The sequence below is a fragment of the Rosa rugosa genome, chromosome 2 (genome assembly GCF_958449725.1).
Source record: "Rosa rugosa chromosome 2, drRosRugo1.1, whole genome shotgun sequence".
Classification (NCBI taxonomy): Eukaryota; Viridiplantae; Streptophyta; class Magnoliopsida; order Rosales; family Rosaceae; genus Rosa; species Rosa rugosa.
In genome coordinates this window covers 42,655,727-42,676,421 of record NC_084821.1, presented here as the reverse complement: position 1 = coordinate 42,676,421, position 20,695 = coordinate 42,655,727, and the positions used below count along the sequence as shown (strand labels likewise).

The window sequence follows — 20,695 nt, the reverse complement described above, 5'->3', positions numbered from 1 at the left end:
GGCCTTCAAAACAACATCACACGCTTCACCTCTCTTTTGTTCCCAGACCCGACAGTTTCTTTCTCTCCAAATCTCCCAGAGGAAGCAAACCAATACACCCAAATTTTGGATCGAGAGAGATTGAACACAAAACTCCAGCCATCGGATAAGATTAAAACCCTCAGTTTGAGGACTATAACAAACCTGTCTCAGCACCCCATGCGATTGCAAAACAATTGAGAATAAGGACATTCTTTGCAAAGATGCAAAGTAGTTTCTCGGCCACCCTCACATAAAACACAAGTCTGTGAATCCAAGTGAACTCTTCGTGAATCTAATCTTTCCATAGAAGGGATAATATCATGACAGACCTTCCACATATGTATCTTGGCTGAGTTAGGAGTATTCACCTTCCAAAGTTTTTGCCAGAAATTGCCATTCACTGGGAGATCGAAAGGAATAACGCTCGAAGAGACTTGGACAAAACTGCTATAGGTCGATTTGCCCGAGAACACCCCATCCTTGGCCAACCTCCATACTAATCTATCGTCAACTACACGTCGACTCAAGGGAATCCTTGTAATAACCTCCACTTCCTCCGGAGAAAACAGATCTTGTAGAAGAGACACGTTCCAATAACCTGTCTCAGTAATTAAATCTTTAACCATATGTACCACTCCCCCTGAGTTAGGACCTTCAGTAGGTCTGCCCAAAGGTAATTCCGGTATCCAACAATCCGCATACACTCCCACCTTGGAGCCATCTCCAATCTGCCAGTAGGAGTTAGCTTTCAACGTTTCTCTAGTCGATACAATACTTCTCCATGAATACGATGGTGACGCATGAGTCGGTGCTGTCCAAAAAGTATCCTCCGGGTAATATTTGGCCTTGTAAATCCTAGCTACAAGAGAAGATGGATTAGTAACAACGCGCCACACCTGTTTTGCTAGCATGGCCGAGTTAAACATTGACAAACTTCGAAACCCTAAGCCTCCTGCTTTCCTAGGATTACATAGAGCATTCCAAGTCTTCCAATGAATCTTCCTCTTATCCAAAGTACTTCCCCACCAAAATCTTGCACACATTTGTTCCAAATCATCACAGAACCCACTAGTGAGCTGGAAGACACTCATAGCATAAGTAGGAAGGGCTTGAGCAACCACTCTAACTAGAATGTCCTTCCCTGCCCCCACTAAGAAACTTACCCTGCCAATGAGAAATTTTTTTTGCCAAATTCTCCTTAATATATTGGAAGGTAGCGGTCTTCTTCCTACCAACATAAGTGGGAAGGCCAAGATATCGTTCATGCGAAGCAACCACCTCCACACCCAACAAGCTCGATATTTCATCCTGCACCCCATTCGGCACATTCTTACTGAAGACTACCGAGCTTTTATCAAAGTTAACCAATTGACCCGAAGCCCTGCCATAAATCTCAATAACCTCTTGCAATTCAACGCAAGCCTCCAAAGAGGCGTTTGCATATATCATACTATCATCCGCAAATAATAAATGGTTGACAGAAGGAGCATCGGGACACACCTCAATACCAGGCAACAGACCCATCTCCTGCTTCTGTTGTAACAATGCAGAGAAGCCCTCTGCTCCAATCAAAAATAAATAAGGTGACAGTGGGTCACCCTGCCTCAACCCCCTACTCGGAATCACCAACCCTCTTGGTTTACCCCTAACCAGAAACGAGTATCTAACAGTAGTTACACACTGCATCACCATTTCAATCCAAGTCTGAGCAAAACCTAACCGAACCATCACCTTTCGAAGAAATAGCCATTCCATTCGGTCATAAGCCTTGCTAAGATCAAGTTTCAACGCCATCCACCCCTCACTGCCATCACGTTTATTGTGCACAAAATGTGCAATCTCATTAGCCACAAGTATATTATCGGTAATCAAGCGTCCAGGTACAAAAGCACTCTGAAAAGGGGAGATCAAGTCCGGCAACACCAGTTTCAATCTGTTAGTTATAGCTTTAGAGCAAATCTTATAAAGAACATTGCAGAGAGCAATAGGCCACAGGTCCGACATGTGCTCCGGATTGTCCACCTTAGGGATAAGGCAAATATGTGTAAAGTTGATCTGACGAAGTATCTGACCAGAATGTAAGAAACTAAGAACTGCTGCTGTGACATCAGAGCCAATCGTATCCCAATAATGTTGGAAAAAAATTGGAGGCATGCCATCCGGTCTAGGGGACTTGGTAGGGTACATCTGAAACAAAGCGACTTTAACTTCCTCTTGAGTATACGGCGCACACAATAAGCTATTCATATTTGAAGTCACTAAAGGTTGTATGGCATTTAATATAACCTCCATAGCATCATAATCCAGCTCAGAGGCCGCAAACATCTTTGAGAAATAGGTTGACACCACTCTCTCCATACTATAATCCTCATCACACCACACTACTACACAAGATTACATCAATGACGTTTGAAAAACGTCATTAAAACCATTTAATGGCGTTTTTAAACGCCATCCCCAGACGCCGTAATAACAGACGCCGTCTTTTCCTAGGCAAATTAATGACGTTTTGAAAACGCCATTAAAAACATTCAATGACGTTTTGAAAACGCCATTAAAAACATTCAATGACGTTTTGAAAACGCCATTAAAAAAATTCAATGACGTTTTGAAAACGCCATCAAAGATATTCAATGACGTTTCGAAAACGCCATTAAAAATATTTCCATGACGTTTTTTAAACGCCATGAAATTTTTTCCAACTTTTAAAAAAAAAATTAGATAAATTGATTTTCTGATTAAATGCAGAAAATCAATTATAGTATTGGCTAGAATATTACACCTCACTATGATAAAATTCTATTACTATGTAACTCTGAATTAATAAAATCAGAAATATCCAATCTACAATACTTCCGTCATTGTAAATTTTATTAATAAATTCTCAAACAAGTAAGCTTAGGGGAAAAAAAATAAAAAAAGATAACACATGTTGCTTTAGCTAGTCTAAACCAGAGTATATGGAATGGAGAATAGCAACTGCTCTTGACATTTATAGCATGCTGTATTCACCAGTTTTCCCTGATGCAGACAAAGAAATGTTCTCTCCCAGTGAGCTTGTTTCCCCCTGCATCCAAAATATATAGTCAAGGCAAGAAAGCCAACAAAGAAAACACACATTACTCGCAACATATCTGGGCTTCTTTCCAAAGTTTGGTGATGGACTATTTCCTGAATCTTAATCAATGTACAGGAAAGAAAACTAAAACTTTGTTTATTTGTCAAACGTAAATAATTTCTCAAAGAGCAACTACACTTGAAATATGTGTACTTCTACCTACAGAATGACATCAATTAATCGAATTACAACAAAAATTTTACTTATGAGAATGACCGCTTTCTAAATGAGCAACAAACAAAATTGAAAAGAAAAATACTAGAGGGTAAGACATAATTGGAATACTAGTGGAGATACATGACAAGACAAAAACCATAGAACTTCAACTTCAAGTACATTGGATTAAGCAAGAAACACATAGGGAGGTTCATGAAAGCCATACCTGAAGCAACAAATCGATATCCCCAGGCAAAGTGGGTTCTTGGCCAGGAAAGTAAGGATATTTACCAGCAGCTTAAAAACCCAAAAATCCATATTAATCATGCTGAAAAACATGAAAACAGAGAAACAAGCACGTAACAAGCACATATACAAAGAGCTAATCTAAAGAATAACAAATAACATCTTTAGACAAAGAGCTTTATCAAACAAGATTGACATGATATTTCAAGAAGTAAAAATGTGGTAGCGAAGTTGCTTTCTGCTACATTGACAATGGGTTGCCTGGCAAACTTACAAATAAATAACAGGAGTAGATCTCGGCCGGCTTAGAGTTCTGAGTTTCAAAACATATGTATAAGCATTAGAAGAAGCATGAATAATTAGAATAATGCAATACAGGAACAAACACTTGGTCCACCTCTCCACCAATTACATTACACTCGTGATATTAGACTTACATATCGATGTAAATAGCATTCTTCTAGACCCATGGTTGTTGTTTTCTGTACAAACCTGCTTAAATGTTAACAAGAAATCCAGATAAGAATGTTAATATTCAGTCTATTTTAACATACTAAAATTCAAGGACTGATAAAGGTGTGAAAGCCTTTCAAACAGATTGTTTTGTAACAAGGTTGCTGCAAATTTGAGAAAATTTCATAAGACCGGTAGCAAGAAAGAAAAATTCACCAACAACTACTCTTTCAGTGATTTCATGCAAAACTCTCCAGATTTGAAGTAGACATGTAAAGCTACTATTTTACAAAATTTCAGGTCATTCGCAGTTCAAATGAGTGGTCAAACAAGAGTCCAAAGTAGCAGAAAATACTGATTTCTGCAGAAATCCTGAAACAATGCAGTAATTTCAAAATGGCATAAGTATTTCATTTTAACTCCGTTTTTCATGAAACCAAGCTCAAAATGATCATTGAAGAGTCTATTTTAAGCTATCAAAAACCGAGAGTAAAACAAGAAGTATAGGGTTTTCGAAAATCATGGAATAGCCCACTGGTTCAGCTTGGGTGCTGTCTTTGAGGCATAACTTCAAACACATGGTGCGCAGTAATTGAACTTGATCCCTCCTAGTCCTAATCATCCTAATGGAGTCACTGGACAAAATTGCCTTAAAATATGGTATACCCAAAACCAAAAATACTCAAAATCAAAACCTCTACAACCTGAAAATTGTCTGAACCTGGAACCCATCGAAATCCTTATTAGAATCACAGTTCGAAAATACCAAACGAGATATCAAATAGACCCAATCACATAGGGATTTTCAATGTAAAGAAAATGTGAGAAATTTTCAATCAAATAGACCCAATCACAGAAAATACTCAATAGGAATAAAACCCAAGAGATATTTCAGATTTAACCTGTGAAATTTTGACAGAGAGCTAGTCAGCCTCTTCTTCTGCTTGATGCAAGAGAACAGTGACTTGACATGGGGATCGGCCTCGCCGTAACATCTTCAGGAAGCAAGAGACGATGGATTGAGACCGAGGATGAAACTCAAGTTGTTTCTGCTTCTTGCTCCAGATCGAGAAGAAAAGGGTTATGGGAGGGAGCGACGGAGAGAGAACAGAGAAGAAAATAGAAGAAAAAGAAAATTAAAGTTGATTGGAATGTGTGAACAAGAAAATAGGCTGGGTGCGGGCGGGCAATTTAAAAAAAAATCAAATTTTTTCAAGTATGACGTTTACAAACGTCATGGATTAGCCTATAATTATGGCGTCTAACGGACGCCGTTTATTATTTCTTAGTATGACGTTTATAAACGTCATGGATTAGTCTATGATTATGGCGTTTAACAAACGCCGTCTTTTATTTTTTTTTATGGCGTTTTCGGAACGTCATGTTGTTTAAAATTTTTTATGGCGTTTCAAAAGTGTCACAAACCTTTTACTATCAGATTATTCATGACGTTTCAACCTGAAAACGTCATTAAAATGTTTTTTGATGACGTTTTTGCTAAAATGCCATAAAAAAACTGTCATTAAAGGCTATCTTTGCAGTAGTGCCATACTCCACTATCATCATACAAACCATCCAATGTATTCTTCCTCCGCCTATTTGAAGCCTTTCGGTGAAAGAATCCAGTGTTTCTATCCCCCTCTTTCAACCACGTAACCCTAGATCGTTGCTTCCAGAATGACTCATCTTGAGATAACAAACCTTGTAAATGCTCCATCAAACGTTTCTTCTCCTCTTGTACCTCCTCTGTAATGGTTACATCCATCAACTCCTCCAGCCGAGCACGCACCCCCAACATCTGCTGCTGACGCCCCCGAAAAATTTGCTTCTGCCATTTATCTAGCCTCAAGCGTGTAGACGCAATCTTCCTTGTGACACAGTACATCGGCGTGCCCGTCACATCAGAGCTCCACCCCTCCTTAACAACTCCATCACAGTCAGCATGCTGAAGCCAGTATGTTTCAAATTTGAAGCGGTGGTGGCGAGATTTGGTTGCCAAGGGAGTTGTGCTAGCTTGAAGCAAAATAGGGATATGATCTGAATCCGACGGAGGCAAATGACGAAGTCGTGAATGGCTGAATAGATCACACCACGATGGCGTACACACTGCCTTATCAAGGCGTAATTGTGTACAAGAATTCCACCAGGTTGTCATCGATCCTAGAAAGCCAAGGTCCAATAAATCGCCATACCCTAGAGCTTCACGAAAACCCCGCATTTGTCTCTCTGGTCGAACTGGTCCATCAATCTTTTCACTGCTGTTCAAGATTTCATTGAAATCTCCAATCACCAGCCATGGCAATGAATCAAGATCGCTCAAATCCTTAAGGAGTTGCCAAGACCGGTCTCTTTCAGCAGTGCAAGCATATCCATAAAACCCCGTAAGCCTCCACAAGGGCTCACCCGGATTTCCCCCGATCTGCAAATCAATGTGATGAGCCGAAACAGTCTTCACCTCCACCTTAATATCCTCATTCCAGAACATAGCTAACCCTCCAGACTGACCCGTGCTCAAGACCTCCTTATATTGCTGAAACCCTAGGGCACGATACAATTTTAGAAAATCGTCAACCCGGGATATTTTTGTCTCACAAAGGAAAACGAGTTGGGGCTTGGTCTGAGAGATAAGATCCTTCAATGCCCTCGTAGTTGTGTCGTTGCAGATACCACGACAGTTCCAACTAAGAACGTCCATACTTGTGGCCGTGCGTTCGTCGCGTTCTAGAATCCTAGAAATCAAGATGACAAACTTTGTGGGTGGGTCTGGGTGGAGGCGTGTAATTCTTATACCAATAGGCGGATATTTAATTTACTTAATGTACAATTAAAATCAAGAACTATACTTAGTAGTATAACTTATTGAAAATATGAGAAAAAAAGTTAAGTATATATTTAGTATTTACAAATAAAGAGTCATTTTGAAGTATTAGAGTACAAAAAAATAAATATTTTGAATATTTTTTTAAATCCGACCACCTAAGCGCCATGTAGGCTAATCACGGCGGCTGGCCACCACATAACGCCTAGGCAGTAACTAGCTAGGTGGCCGCCCAGAGGGGGTTTTTAGACACTTATTTATGTATAATCTTTTGTTTCATGACTGAAAAGAAAATGTCAGACTAGTCCAAATTTAATAAAATGTGCGCCTAGAAGTAGTGGCGGACACATGATTTCATGTTCTAGGGGCGAAAAAAGTTTTTTTTTTTTTTTTTTTGGCAAAGAGTATTTGGGAGGGGGGAGGCAGGTCCCCCCGCATAGGAACATTATGATCGACCGTTGCCTCGGTTACCTGAGGCAGGCCTTGGCAGGAGCCCAACTAACATCTAGGCCCTCAGCCGATGATTACAATTGGGAGTAGACAGACCCCGCAACGTCCCAAAACCCACACTACCACACTGAAGTGGTCAGGTGGTAGGACCCGCAGGCATCCGCAATCAAGGCTACGAGATGATTTAAACACTTGTGAAGTTGGCACGTTTCACCAGCGTTCACATGGACCCCGCTAGACTCCAGCACTCAACAACCTACAAACAAGGATACATTGACAACTTTGGGGCTCGAACCTTGAATGGGGGTGCCAACTAAGGCAATATCTTTGCTTTTGCCAATCCTGCCAAAAAAGATTGAACTACCATAAAAAAAAAATCCAATGAATATAATACGTTATCAGAACACCTTCCAATGAATGTACACAAGTTTCTTATTATTTGGCAATTAGTCAAGAGACTGCAGAATGAATATAAATGTTGTTTAATTAGCGTGTAGGTCTGGGGGCAAATTAACAATGAAATAGTATAAAGATGAAGGCTTCAGTTGGCAAAATCAAACATTGCACACTGCCCCCTGTAGTCCTAGTGTGCGTCCGCCATTGCCTAGAAGGAATGATGGGATATTTTAAACTTGATCAAATGGCAGATTAACCTACTAATAAAGTTTTCTGCCTCTTATATAAAGGCTTTGATTCTGCTATCAGAAAGTGGAAGTTTAGGTATAGCATCACCCAACTAGCTAAAAGAATGGAAGCAGGAAGAAGTAGCAGCAGGAAGCCTTACTTGGTCGTTATTGTGATACAAACAATATATGCAGGCATGTTCTTGCTCTCCAAGGCTGCATTGAATGGTGGCATGAACACTTATGTGTTTGTGTTTTATAGACAGGCTGCTGCAACTCTCTTTTTAGTTCCTCTTGCTCTTTTTCTCGAATGGTAATTTAAACTCTATTTCTTTTCATTATCTCTAACAAAGAGAAGGATTACTGATGAGGAGGACCTTTATCTGCATATGATAGGAAAACGGCGCCACCGCTGTCTTTCATGACCTTCTGCAAGATTTTTCTGCTTTCATTTTTCGGGTAATTATGTCCGTACGATCGATCCATCTCTTACTACGCTTTCACTTGTTGCTACTATATTAGTTGATCATGCCTGCTCTGATTTCACCACCAAAACCCCAAATCAGATCAAAGAATCAAAACCAAATGGAATAAAATAGCAAGCAATTGGGTATTTCTGATATTTGATGAAATCCCAGTCGAGTACAACAAATCTTGATCATGTCCAACATACCCACTTCTCTCTCTGAAATCTGCTTAATTCTTTCCCGACTTACCATGTCCGAAGAAGACCCGTCGCCCTTTTCTTGAACCCTACTTCAATCTAAGCAGAACCCATTATTTCTCAACTAAAATTGTATCAACCCAAAAACTCGATCAAATTCCCAATTCCTCAATTTCCTTTCTTTGCTGAGTATGAGAAAGATCAGACGATTCAAGCTCAGAAAACTACTCTGCCGGGTCACCCGATGCTTCTTCCTCCGAAAGCCTACTGAATGCAAGTACTTCAAGTCTCTCAATCCAACTTTCAATTTGACCCCTCGCAAATTACCCATCTCCTCCATTTTTAGCTCGTTGACTGAACAGTTCTTCTGTCCTAACACCACTTAGTCGCCTCAGCGAACCAGATCTGTTAAACACGTCACTGGGATGATCACCCACTTGGGTGGATAGAACAAGGTGATCATCAGTTATAATTTATAAACATTGAGCAAAATTAACAAGCTGCCGCCAAAAATACACAGTACGCACATATGCGGGAAAACACTACGCAAGAACGCAATTATTAACAGCACTATGTACGGAGTATAATACATATGTATATATACGTACTCCAAAATTCACTTATATCTCTATTACTATAAATGGGGACGCTATTTTGGTATTAAAGGGTTTCACCAAATTTTAAAGTGCCTGTAATAAAGAATGACATAATTATCAAATTAAGCTAAGAAAATATAAATAGACAAAAGTGTAAATTGAAAAAGTAACTAAACCACCATTACTATATGTCTAAAAAAAAAATCACTATTCTTTTTAGTCGATCAATTTCATTAACCTCATAATATCACCCGCGATAAACACGGGCACGTTGCTAGTATTAGATAATAGTATGGGTTTACATTTTTTTTTTTTTTGACAATAGTAATATATATACAGTTCTTTAAGCTAGTGAATTAAAGAAATTACTATGATTGTGTTGGGTATACAGGATTACTGTAAGCTTGGACTTCTGTGGCGTTGGCCTTCTTTATACCTCGGCGACTTTGTCTGCTGCAATCAGAAACAGCCTTCCTGTCATTACTTTTCTGTTGGCACTTCTACTCAGGTACGTACGCACGCTCCTAGCTATATATAGTATTCAAAAACCTTCTCCTCGGTTCAAATATACGTGACCTGCTGAACAGTATCAGCCCGGCCCATAGAGATAAATGCTAAAATGCATATGTTGTTTTTAATTTTTTTTTTTTTTTAAAGAAGATAATTTCAATAAAAAAGAGACATGTAAATCCAAGAGTGGTGAATAATTTTAGGGTTTATGTAGAACTTAGGATTTGCTTTGCCCCATCGCCTTGTTTTTCAATAACGAAAAAGAAAAGTGCACCTAGATAGCCAGTGAGACTATGAAATCTTATCCTCAGCAAACTTATATAGGATGCATTCAGGAGACAACATTAGGACAAGTAAGCAATACATGCCCAAAACATGCTTTGTAATTTTTCCTAAATAAATACAGCAAACTAAAGAGTAAATTATCAACATAATATGGCTGGTATCCGAAAGTGGTAACTAAATTGTGACGCAGACTGAGGTATGAGACGACCAATGAATTAATAAAGAAAGAGAAGTCCTGGTACTTAAGCAAAATGTGATACGAGTCTTTTACCCAAAGGAATTAGAATAACCTCAATGACAACAAAGTAATCCGAAACTTGCTTCAGTTCATTTTTCTGAGTCTATATAGATATGAAATAATTTTTTCCTATAGGATGGAAGTATTGAAGCTAAGGACAACCTCAGGTGTGGCTAAGCTTGCAGGCATATTATTTTGCACGGCAGGGGTGGTGACCCTGGCCGTATACAAAGGCCCCCGTTTGAATCTCCTGGGGCATCATAATCTCTTTCATCACCATAACATCCAAGAACATGAAGGCCATGTTCCATCTGGAAAAACATGGATAAAGGGTTGCTTCCTCGTGCTGATGTGCCACATCTTTTGGGGCTTGTGGCTTGTGTTGCAGGTGACCTGTTTCATAACTCATCTACTCTATTGATGGACAATTCTTGGGTCTAAATCAAAATGGACGGGATCATAAAATTAAATTCTCTTTTATCAGTTTCTTCTAACTTTGTAGGGTCATGATCAAAACTATTTAGTTTCAATCTAAATCATCCTTTAAATATATATATATATATATATATAATTATAGAGAGAGAGAGCCGTTCAGAAGAGGACGTCCGCACTGCTCCAAAAGTGCGGACGTCCGGGATTTCTTTTCGATTAGGCGCCGACAGAGACCAGGGGCATCATATCCCGGACTCCCGGACCAGTTTGCAGTGAAGACGAAGGCCAAGGAGATCGAGGTCAAAGGTCTCGGCAGCGACCTCACCCAAAACTTCAAGCCCGATCAAGGTCAACTACAAAGTGGTAGCCGGCGAGTCCACCCGACTGCAAACTGGTCCGGGATGCCCCTGGCCTCCGTCCGGTAAGAGGGGCGCCGCTGTCGGCGCCATATATATATATATATATAGAGAGAGAGAGAGAGAGAGAGAGAGAGAGAGAGAGAGAGAGAGCCCTTCCACTAAGGGACCCATTTTTTTGATCATTTCTAGGGATATAGGGTATTAGACCAACTTTTCAATTACATTTTGGCATCTCAACTGTTCAGTTTTTAAGTTCTAATGTGTAGATCATATCTGCAAATTTTCAGCCAAATCGGTGATCATTAAGGTATCAAACTAGATTAAATCAATGGACGAACCACTATGACTGCAAGATAAAAAAAAAAACAAAAGGAAATAATTTGGTACTTAGTACAAATTTATTTGGGACCGAGTATTTTCCTATACTGATAAACACAAAAAAAGACCAAGGAAAAATATAGAATTTCATCATGTGTAAATTCATCGAGTTGTCCTTTCAAAAAAAAAAAAAATTAATCGAGTTTTCCCTTGGAGGTGATATAGGCAGGAGTTATGAAAAGCTACCCTTCAATGCTTCTCTTCACAACTCTACAATGCTTTCTAAGTTCAATCCAGACGTTTGTCATTGCCATCGCTGTTGAGAGAAACCCCTATCAATGGAAGCTCGGATGGAATCTCAAACTTGTGGCAGTAGCTTACAGCGTAAGTACTCTCAAACCACAATTTAATCTCCTAATGTGGATTAGTACTAGAATTTAATTGGTAATATCAATTTGGCTGCAGGGAATTGTTGTTACCGGCATTACTTTCCATTTACAAGCGTGGGTAATCGAGAAGAAGGATCCAGTTTTCTTGGCTATGTCGACACCATTGGCTTCTATCATCACACTCTTTGCTTCTGCAATTCTCTTGGGAGAAATCATTAGTCTGGGAAGGTAAATGACAATGTTTGCTTACTTTCATGCATCGAATTCCCTTGAAAATGTAATCACAGTTTTGGTCACCATCTTTTCTATATATGTTAATTTTGCAGTATCTTAGGTGGGCTCTTATTGGTTGGAGGGCTTTATAGTGTTTTATGGGCGAAGAGCAGAGAGCAAAGTATAGTTGATGAGAGTTGCTTAAGAGCTGAAGCAAGGGCGTAGCTAGGGGTGATGTTCAAGTTATGCGATGTTTCTAGTTTCACACAGCTTGTAAACCTTTCATTAACCCCTCTACATCTTTCCAAATTTTGTGACTTTCCATTATTCATTTGCTTACATTTCAATAAACCATTCAAGTTCCAATAGATTTAAATCACAAACATATGAAAAAGCCATATAACTATCATTTTGTTAGTATGAGAATTGTATGTTGGCATTCCCCTTATACAAAACTTATCCACCTGTCGGACATGTGCTGCGACTCAACATGCCTTCAGCTTTGCTGTCACCCTCTTGCTGCCCCTTGCTTGCTTTCGGCTGCATCATTGCATGACTGCCTCACTTTTTGCTTTCGGCCCCGTGCCTAAGAGTGTTCTAGCTAAAAGTGTGTGAGTGATTTGATCTAAGCATTTGGATCAGTAACACATGACAAGGACCCACTGACTCATACAAAATTTGGGTTGTGCGCTGTGATCTTCTGGTGATTTGTTAGTATTAACATATTGGCAAGGAGAGGCAATATCCCATTGAGATGGATCCGGGTGAGGAAGAAAATCTTGGAGAGGTAATTAATATCTCCTTGAGATGGATCCGGGTGAGGAAGAAAATCTTGGAGAGGTAATTAATATCCCCTTGAGATGGATCCGAGTGAAGAAGAAAGGTGAAAGCAACCATATCTTTTCCTTGCTGCCCACTTAATTCAATCATGGAGACCTTGCTGTCGTAAATGAAAAGGGAAGGACATGGCAGCTAGGTTCTCCATCTTTCTATCATGGAAATCTTGCTGTTAAATAAAAGGTTTCGATCTAGCCTTGTTGTTAATCTTAATATCCACTCAGTGCAATCATGAAGACCTTGCTGTCAAAGATAGAAGTAGGGAGCAAGTGCATCTGGACCTCGTGGTCTTACTCCAACCAAGCTGAAGAAACTTGGTTATTGTTCCTCCTATATATATAGGAGTTCTGTGGTTTTTGAGGGTGTGTGTCTGAGTTCAAAGTTCAAGAGATTAAGTTAGTCATGAGTATATTTCATTCTTGATATTCTCTTGTATTAAACACCGATGAGTTCAGTTGAGAAAATCAACTATGTTTGAGTTTTCAAGACCGATGTTTTCAAGACAAGTGGAGCACATTTAGAAGCTGTAGACAAATTACTGAGAGGTAGTTCAACTGGCTAAAAGAGTTTAGCTAGAGATAACCGAGTCCAGAGTTATCCGAGAGGTTGTAAGTGTACCTTGTATTTTGTTTACTATTTTATAGTGTGTGCTTAAGCACTTGGCCCGAGGCCCGCAGTTGTTTACCTCACTTTTGAGGGTTTTACTGCGTAAACATTTTCCTGTGTTCTTTACTTTTCTGTTATTTATTCTTATGCTTGCATATGGTAAATGCTTTATACTGTTGGTTAGGGATAGATAGGTTTTTCCAATCCCTCAACAACGTCCAGGAAAATTGATTGCAAATAATTGTTAATTGCCTATTCACCCCCCCTCTAGGCCATTCTAGTACTTTCATTTGGCATCAGAGCAGGTCACTAGTTCTCCTAGTGAGATCCGTAGGGTGTCTAGAATGGATAGAGATAGAGAACGTTCTGGTTCTATAAACTGTCCACCTTTTTTTTATGGGAATGATTATTCTCAGTGGAAAATTATGATGCAAGCCTTCTTACATTCACAGGATGAACATATCTGGAATATTGTTGAACTTGGGTGGGAGGTTCCCACAAAGGAAACTAAGTCTAAAGAGAGTGAGAGTTCTGCTTCCGTAAAAGAACCTAAGTCTAGGCAAGATTGGTCTATAGCTGAAGTGCGTGACTTTAACAATGATGTTAAAGCACGGCACAGCTTGTATACAGCTCTTTCTATGAAAGAAAAGAAGCGTATTGGAACTTGTAAGACTGCGAAGAAGGCATGGGATCTTCTTCAAATGACTTATGAAGGAAACAAGAAAGTTAGGACTCAGAAACTTCAGAAATTAATTTCTGAGTTTGAGACAATGACTATGGGAGATGATGAGTCCATTGATGATTTTCATTCTAGACATATGACAGGTGACAAAAGCTGGTTCACTTCTTTCTCAGATGAGTTCACATGTGGATCTGTTACTTTTGGAGATGGAAGAAAAGCAAAGGTAATCGGTAAAGGGAGTGTTTGCACACCAGATATTCCCAACTTACAGAATGTTTTATATGTGGAAGGGTTGCATTCAAATCTGATCAGTGTGAGTCAAATGTGTGATGATTATGAAGGTGTTTATTTCAACAAAGATAACTGTGTTGTACTTGATAATGTTGGCAAAAGTATCATGGGAGGAAAGCGGTCCAAAGATAATTGTTTCTGCATACATGCAAATGAAACTAACATGTCTCAGGTGTGCATGAAGATCAAAACCACAAATGATATTTTGGAACTTTGGCACCAACGGTTGGGGCACATCAACTTTCAAGATCTTGTGAAGTTGTCCAGCAAGGAAGGTGTACGTGGCTTACCAAAATTAAGTGGACAAACAGATATTGTCTGTGAAGGTTGCAAGCTTGGTAAACAAATAAGGAGTTCACACCGTGTAATCAATGAAATCACAACCTCCCAACCTTTGGATCTAATGCACATGGACTTAGTCGGACCTATTCAGACAGAAAGTATAGGAGGTAAGAAGTATATACTTGTCCTTGTTGATGATTTTACCCGATTCACATGGGTAAACTTTTTGAGAGAAAAATCTGATGCTTTCACTAGTTTTAAAGGGCTATGCAAAAGGATTTTAAATGAGAAAAGCTCTTCAAATACTAGCATTGTTAGGATTAGAACAGATCATGGAACTGAATTTCAAAATTCTTCATTTGATAACTTTTGTGATGAACATGGAATTATGCATGAATATTCTGCACCTATCACACCACAACAAAATGGTATTGTTGAAAGGAAGAATAGGGTTTTGATTGAAATGGCAAGAGTATTGCTGTGTGGTTCTGGAATTGCTCAAATGTTCTGGGCAGAAGCTGTCAACACAGCTTGTTACACCACAAACCGTGTTTTTCTTCGCTCAGGTACTGATAAAACTCCTTATGAACTGTGGAAAGGTAAGAAACCCAATGTAAGTCATCTGAAAACTTTTGGTAGTCCTTGTTTCATTTTTCGTGATAGAGAATATCTTGCAAAGTTTGATGCTCGTAGTGATAATGGAATTTTTCTTGGGTATTCATCAAATAGTCGAGCTTTTAGAGTGTACAACAGAAGAACAAAATCTGTTCTTGAAACGATCAATGTAACTATTGATGACTCTATTGCTCACTCTGTACCTTTCTTTGCAGATGATGATTACTCTTCTCTTAGCAAAAATCAAGGACAACCTGGGAGTGAAAGTGACCAAGAGACAAATAAATTAAATGAGGAATTATTTGGTGCTCCTTCAGTACATAGACAAGGACATAAGCAAGTTCAAAAAGACCATTCTATTTCAGATATCATAGGTGGTCTGAATGATGGCTTAAAAACCAGGAGTCAAGTGACAAATAAGGTATGTGAATCTGCCTTAATCTGTTTCGTGGAAAATAATGTTGATAGGATCAATGAAATCTCTCATATTGGTTTTATTTCATTAATTGAGCCCAAAAATGTTAAAGAAGCCCTGTGTGATAATGATTGGATTAATGCAATGCATGATGAACTTAATCAATTCAGCAGGAATGATGTGTGGTTTCTTGTTCCTAGACCTAAAAATTGCAATGTTATTGGAACTAAATGGATTTTTAAAAATAAGACTGATGAGAAAGGGTTTGTCACTAGAAATAAAGCTAGACTTGTAGCTCAAGGATATGCTCAAGTAGAAGGTCTTGATTTTGATGAAACTTTTGCCCCGGTTGCAAGACTAGAATCAATTCGACTTTTGCTTACTGTTGCTTGTCACCTTAGGTTTAAAGTCTATCAAATGGATGTTAAGAGTGCTTTTTTAAATGGTGTTCTGCATGAACATGTTTATGTAGAACAGCCACAGGGATTCACAGATCCTCACAATCCTAATCATGTTTACAAACTAAAGAAAGCTTTGTATGGATTGAAACAAGCCCCTAGGGCTTGGTATGAGCGTCTGTCTGCTCATTTACTAAGCAAAGGATATGAGCGTGGGGCAGTGGATAAAACTCTCTTTGTTAAGAGAATTCACAAGCACATAATGATAGCCCAAGTATATGTAGATGACATCATATTTGGGTCTACCTCTGAATCTCTTGTGAAAGAGTTCACAACTGCGATGGAAAGTGAGTTTGAAATGAGCATGTGTGGTGAATTGAATTATTTTCTGGGTTTGCAAGTTAAACAATTTCAAGAAGGTATGTTTCTGTCACAATCCAAGTATGCAAAAAACTTGGTGAAAAAGTTTGGGATGGAAACAGCATCTGCAATCCCCACACCCATGAGCACCAGCACAAAAATCAGTGAGGATCTTGCTGGAAAAAGTGTTGATCAAACACTGTACAGAAGCATGATAGGGAGTCTACTATATCTTACTGCAAGTAGACCAGACATTTCGTTCAGTGTTGGTGTGTGCGCACGACATCAAGCAAATCCCAAGGTATCTCATCTTGAGGCAGTTAAGCGCATCATCAGATATGTCTCAGGTACGTCCGAGTTTGGTATTTTCTATACTTTTGAGACTAACGTGGAAGTTGCAGGTTACTCGGACTCAGATTGGGCAGGAAACTTGGATGATCGACGCAGCACCTCGGGTGGGTGTTTCTTTGTTGGAAACAATCTGGTATCATGGCATAGCAAGAAGCAGAACTGCATTTCTCTGTCCACTGCTGAAGCAGAATATGTTGCAGCTGGAAGTTGCTGTACACAGATGTTATGGATGAAACAGATGCTCCGGGATTACGGTTTCAATCAAGGTAAGCTTGCCATTTTTTGTGACAATTCAAGTGCTATTAACATATCAAAGAATCCTGTCCAACATTCTCGTACTAAACACATTGATATTAGATATCACTTCATTCGTGATTTAGTTGAAAAAGACATACTTGGACTTGATTTTGTGCCCACTGAACATCAATTAGTTGATTTGCTTACTAAACCCCTTGATCACACTCGTTTCGAATCACTTCGTAAAGCTATTGGGGTCTGTGCTAAACCTTGATTACATATGCATCATGCTCTGTGTGTTTCACTTAGTTTGTATAGATGCATGGTTTGTCCAGGAGTTTTTTAGTTCTTAATTCTAGTGAAAGGATTGCATGCCTGTCTGCAATCCCTGTGATGGTCGTGAGGAATTTGAAATCTAGCTAAAGCATATGATTCCTGATTTCATGCTTACTGGTAAAACAATGTTAAGTGGTGCGACCTTGTTACCTAGCCAACCTGGGAGTCTAGTATGATCCAAGGTCTGTGTTTCACTCTTATTCCTTGATCTACTCACATGCACACTTGAATCTCTTGTGGGGATTACATCTTGTCAAAAGTTTGTCTGGACTTGAGGTTTAAAATTTCTAAGTTCATTATCTTAGTGTGCATTTTCTTGGTCCTTCCATATTAAAATGAAAGAAATATTCTCTTGAAGGAGTTTGGTCAGGCTATTCCCAAAGTAAACAGGTCTCGGTCGTGACGAACGATATGAGATTTTGGGATAGAAACAGGAATGGTTTGGTCCCCCGGTGGTTGTTGATATTATAACTTGTGACTCGAGTTGATAAGTCCTTGGAGTATCCTTGTTATACTTAGTGCCTTAAGACCACCTGGTCTGAGAGTCACTGGCGTAAAACTCGCTACATGGGTCATTAAGTTTGTGCTTATATTTAAAAAAAAAAAAAAAAAAAAAAAAAAAAAAAAAAAAGGGTGTTATAAGGTTGAAAAAAAAAAAAAAATGTTATAGTTGATTCCTTGCACATGAACTTGTTCTCATTTATGACCTCAGTTCGGCTACTTCGATTGGATTACAACCCCACATTGATTCTTGTTCACTATTCATTCAAGATAAGTGAGCACCAATTTTGTTCATGTCTACATTCCCTAAGTTGGCTGGCTACTCATGGTACTCATTTTTCTTGTATCTAACGCTGTAAGTGAGTAAATTGTTAAAATCTTCGCTTCTGCTCGTTTCATTGTTAATCACTGATTTTCATAAGGGATCTGGTCATGTCTCATTGCCTGCCTCACATTCAAGTTCATTTTTTTTACTAGCTCAGTTTGAGGGGGAGTTGTCTCAGAATATAGTAGTTTGAGGGGGAGTTGTTGTTATTCTTTTTGTTTTTGTTTACCTTGTTCTACTTCTGCTATTCCTGATGAGAATGTTCGTGTGGAGGATACTGAGCCTGTTGAAAATGTTGTAGAAGATACTGCTAATCTGTGTGTTCCATTCTCTGTTGACATGGGAAGCTATCACTTTTCTCTCCCAGCTGGTGTCCGTATTGAGTATATTGAGTAGGACCCCCTTGCCATTCCTAGACAAAAAGGGGGAGAAGATGTTGACTGCTATTTCTGGATAGTTTCTGATGTTTTTGTGACTTTTGTTGGATGTTAACTGTTGACGTTTTTGAACTTTGGTTAATTCAATTTCAGTTGCTTTTTACTTGGTATGTTGTTTGTTTGTTTCAGGAGCAATGGAAGTGTTGGATATGATGGAAGATAGATTCTGAGAGTCTAGGATTAGCAGAGCGTAGTTTTGTATAGGAATGCCAAAGGGGGAGATTGTTAGTATAAGAATTGTATGTTGGCATTCCCCTTATACAAAACTTATCCACCTGTCGGACATGTGCTGCGACTCAACATGCCTTCAGCTTTGCTGTCACCCTCTTGCTGCCCCTTGCTTGCTTTTGGCTGCATCATTGCATGACTGCCTCACTTTTTGCTTTCGGCCCCGTGCCTAAGAGTGTTCTAGCTAAAAGTGTGTGAGTGATTTGATCTAAGCATTTGGATCAGTAACACATGACAAGGACCCACTGACTCATACAAAATTTGGGTTGTGCGCTGTGATCTTCTGGTGATTTGTTAGTATTAACATATTGGCAAGGAGAGGCAATATCCCATTGAGATGGATCCGGGTGAGGAAGAAAATCTTGGAGAGGTAATTAATATCTCCTTGAGATGGATCCGGGTGAGGAAGAAAATCTTGGAGAGGTAATTAATATCCCCTTGAGATGGATCCGAGTGAAGAAGAAAGGTGAAAGCAACCATATCTTTTCCTTGCTGCCCACTTAATTCAATCATGGAGACCTTGCTGTCGTAAATGAAAAGGGAAGGACATGGCAGCTAGGTTCTCCATCTTTCTATCATGGAAATCTTGCTGTTAAATAAAAGGTTTCGATCTAGCCTTGTTGTTAATCTTAATATCCACTCAGTGCAATCATGAAGACCTTGCTGTCAAAGATAGAAGTAGGGAGCAAGTGCATCTGGACCTCGTGGTCTTACTCCAACCAAGCTGAAGAAACTTGGTTATTGTTCCTCCTATATATATAGGAGTTCTGTGGTTTTTGAGGGTGTGTGTCTGAGTTCAAAGTTCAAGAGATTAAGTTAGTCATGAGTATATTTCATTCTTGATATTCTCTTGTATTAAACACCGATGAGTTCAGTTGAGAAAATCAACTATGTTTGAGTTTTCAAGACCGATGTTTTCAAGACAAGTGGAGCACATTTAGAAGCTGTAGACAAATTACTGAGAGGTAGTTCAACTGGCTAAAAGAGTTTAGCTAGAGATAACCGAGTCCAGAGTTATCCGAGAGGTTGTAAGTGTACCTTGTATTTTGTTTACTATTTTATAGTGTGTGCTTAAGCACTTGGCCCGAGGCCCGCAGTTGTTTACCTCACTTTTGAGGGTTTTACTGCGTAAACATTTTCCTGTGTTCTTTACTTTTCTGTTATTTATTCTTATGCTTGCATATGGTAAATGCTTTATACTGTTGGTTAGGGATAGATAGGTTTTTCCAATCCCTCAACAACGTCCAGGAAAATTGATTGCAAATAATTGTTAATTGCCTATTCACCCCCCCTCTAGGCCATTCTAGTACTTTCACATTTATTGTACTGCAAAAATTCCATTCTTTTGTATATAAAGAAACTAAGCTATTTTGATCATATTTTAGACAGGTTTATAGACAGGTTTTTCTGTCCAATAAAAATACTACAGGCTTTGCGACTCATCACCGTTGTGATGCTTAAGGCTTGTTTTGGTTTTCTCTCTGTTTTCTCCATGCCTGCCGTCTAGGGCGGTTTTACCTGGAGTTCGTCTCCTATCTGGCCCTGCTTAATCCCCCTTGTATTCGACTTTCCTCTTTTTAGATCCCTCGCTCTTCATCATCTTCCTCTCACTGTTCTTGTATTCTGCTTTGGTCGGTTAAAGTGGGGATTACCCACAGATGCACTTGGTGATGCAACAAGGGTTTGTTTACCTTCGGGTGCCAATCTCTTCGGTAATTCTCAGGATCTCACATGTTCTTTTCATTTGGTTTATCCTGACTCCTTTCATCTGCTCGATCTAAAGCTTTGGAAAAATTTTGAAGCTGCTTGCCTAGCGGTAGATTAGTGACTGTGCTTCTTCTCGTCGATGTGGCGGCTCTAGTTTGGGCCAACCTATGTTAATGTTTTCTTTATTTGGGCCTTCAG

General features: G+C 39.2%; 1 protein-coding gene across 1 annotated transcript; it reads left to right on the top strand.

The window, feature by feature from the left end:
• The first annotated feature begins 7,791 nt into the window (after positions 1 to 7,791).
• On the top strand, positions 7,792 to 13,410 carry LOC133727967 (WAT1-related protein At5g64700-like). The gene is made up of 7 exons (XM_062155395.1): positions 7,792 to 8,198; positions 8,282 to 8,344; positions 9,537 to 9,653; positions 10,314 to 10,566; positions 11,513 to 11,671; positions 11,753 to 11,904; positions 12,003 to 13,410. Exons 1-7 carry the CDS (start codon positions 8,011 to 8,013, stop codon positions 12,112 to 12,114), a joined length of 1,044 nt encoding a protein of 347 aa, XP_062011379.1. The 5' UTR covers positions 7,792 to 8,010; the 3' UTR covers positions 12,115 to 13,410.
• The last annotated feature ends 7,285 nt before the right edge of the window (positions 13,411 to 20,695 follow it).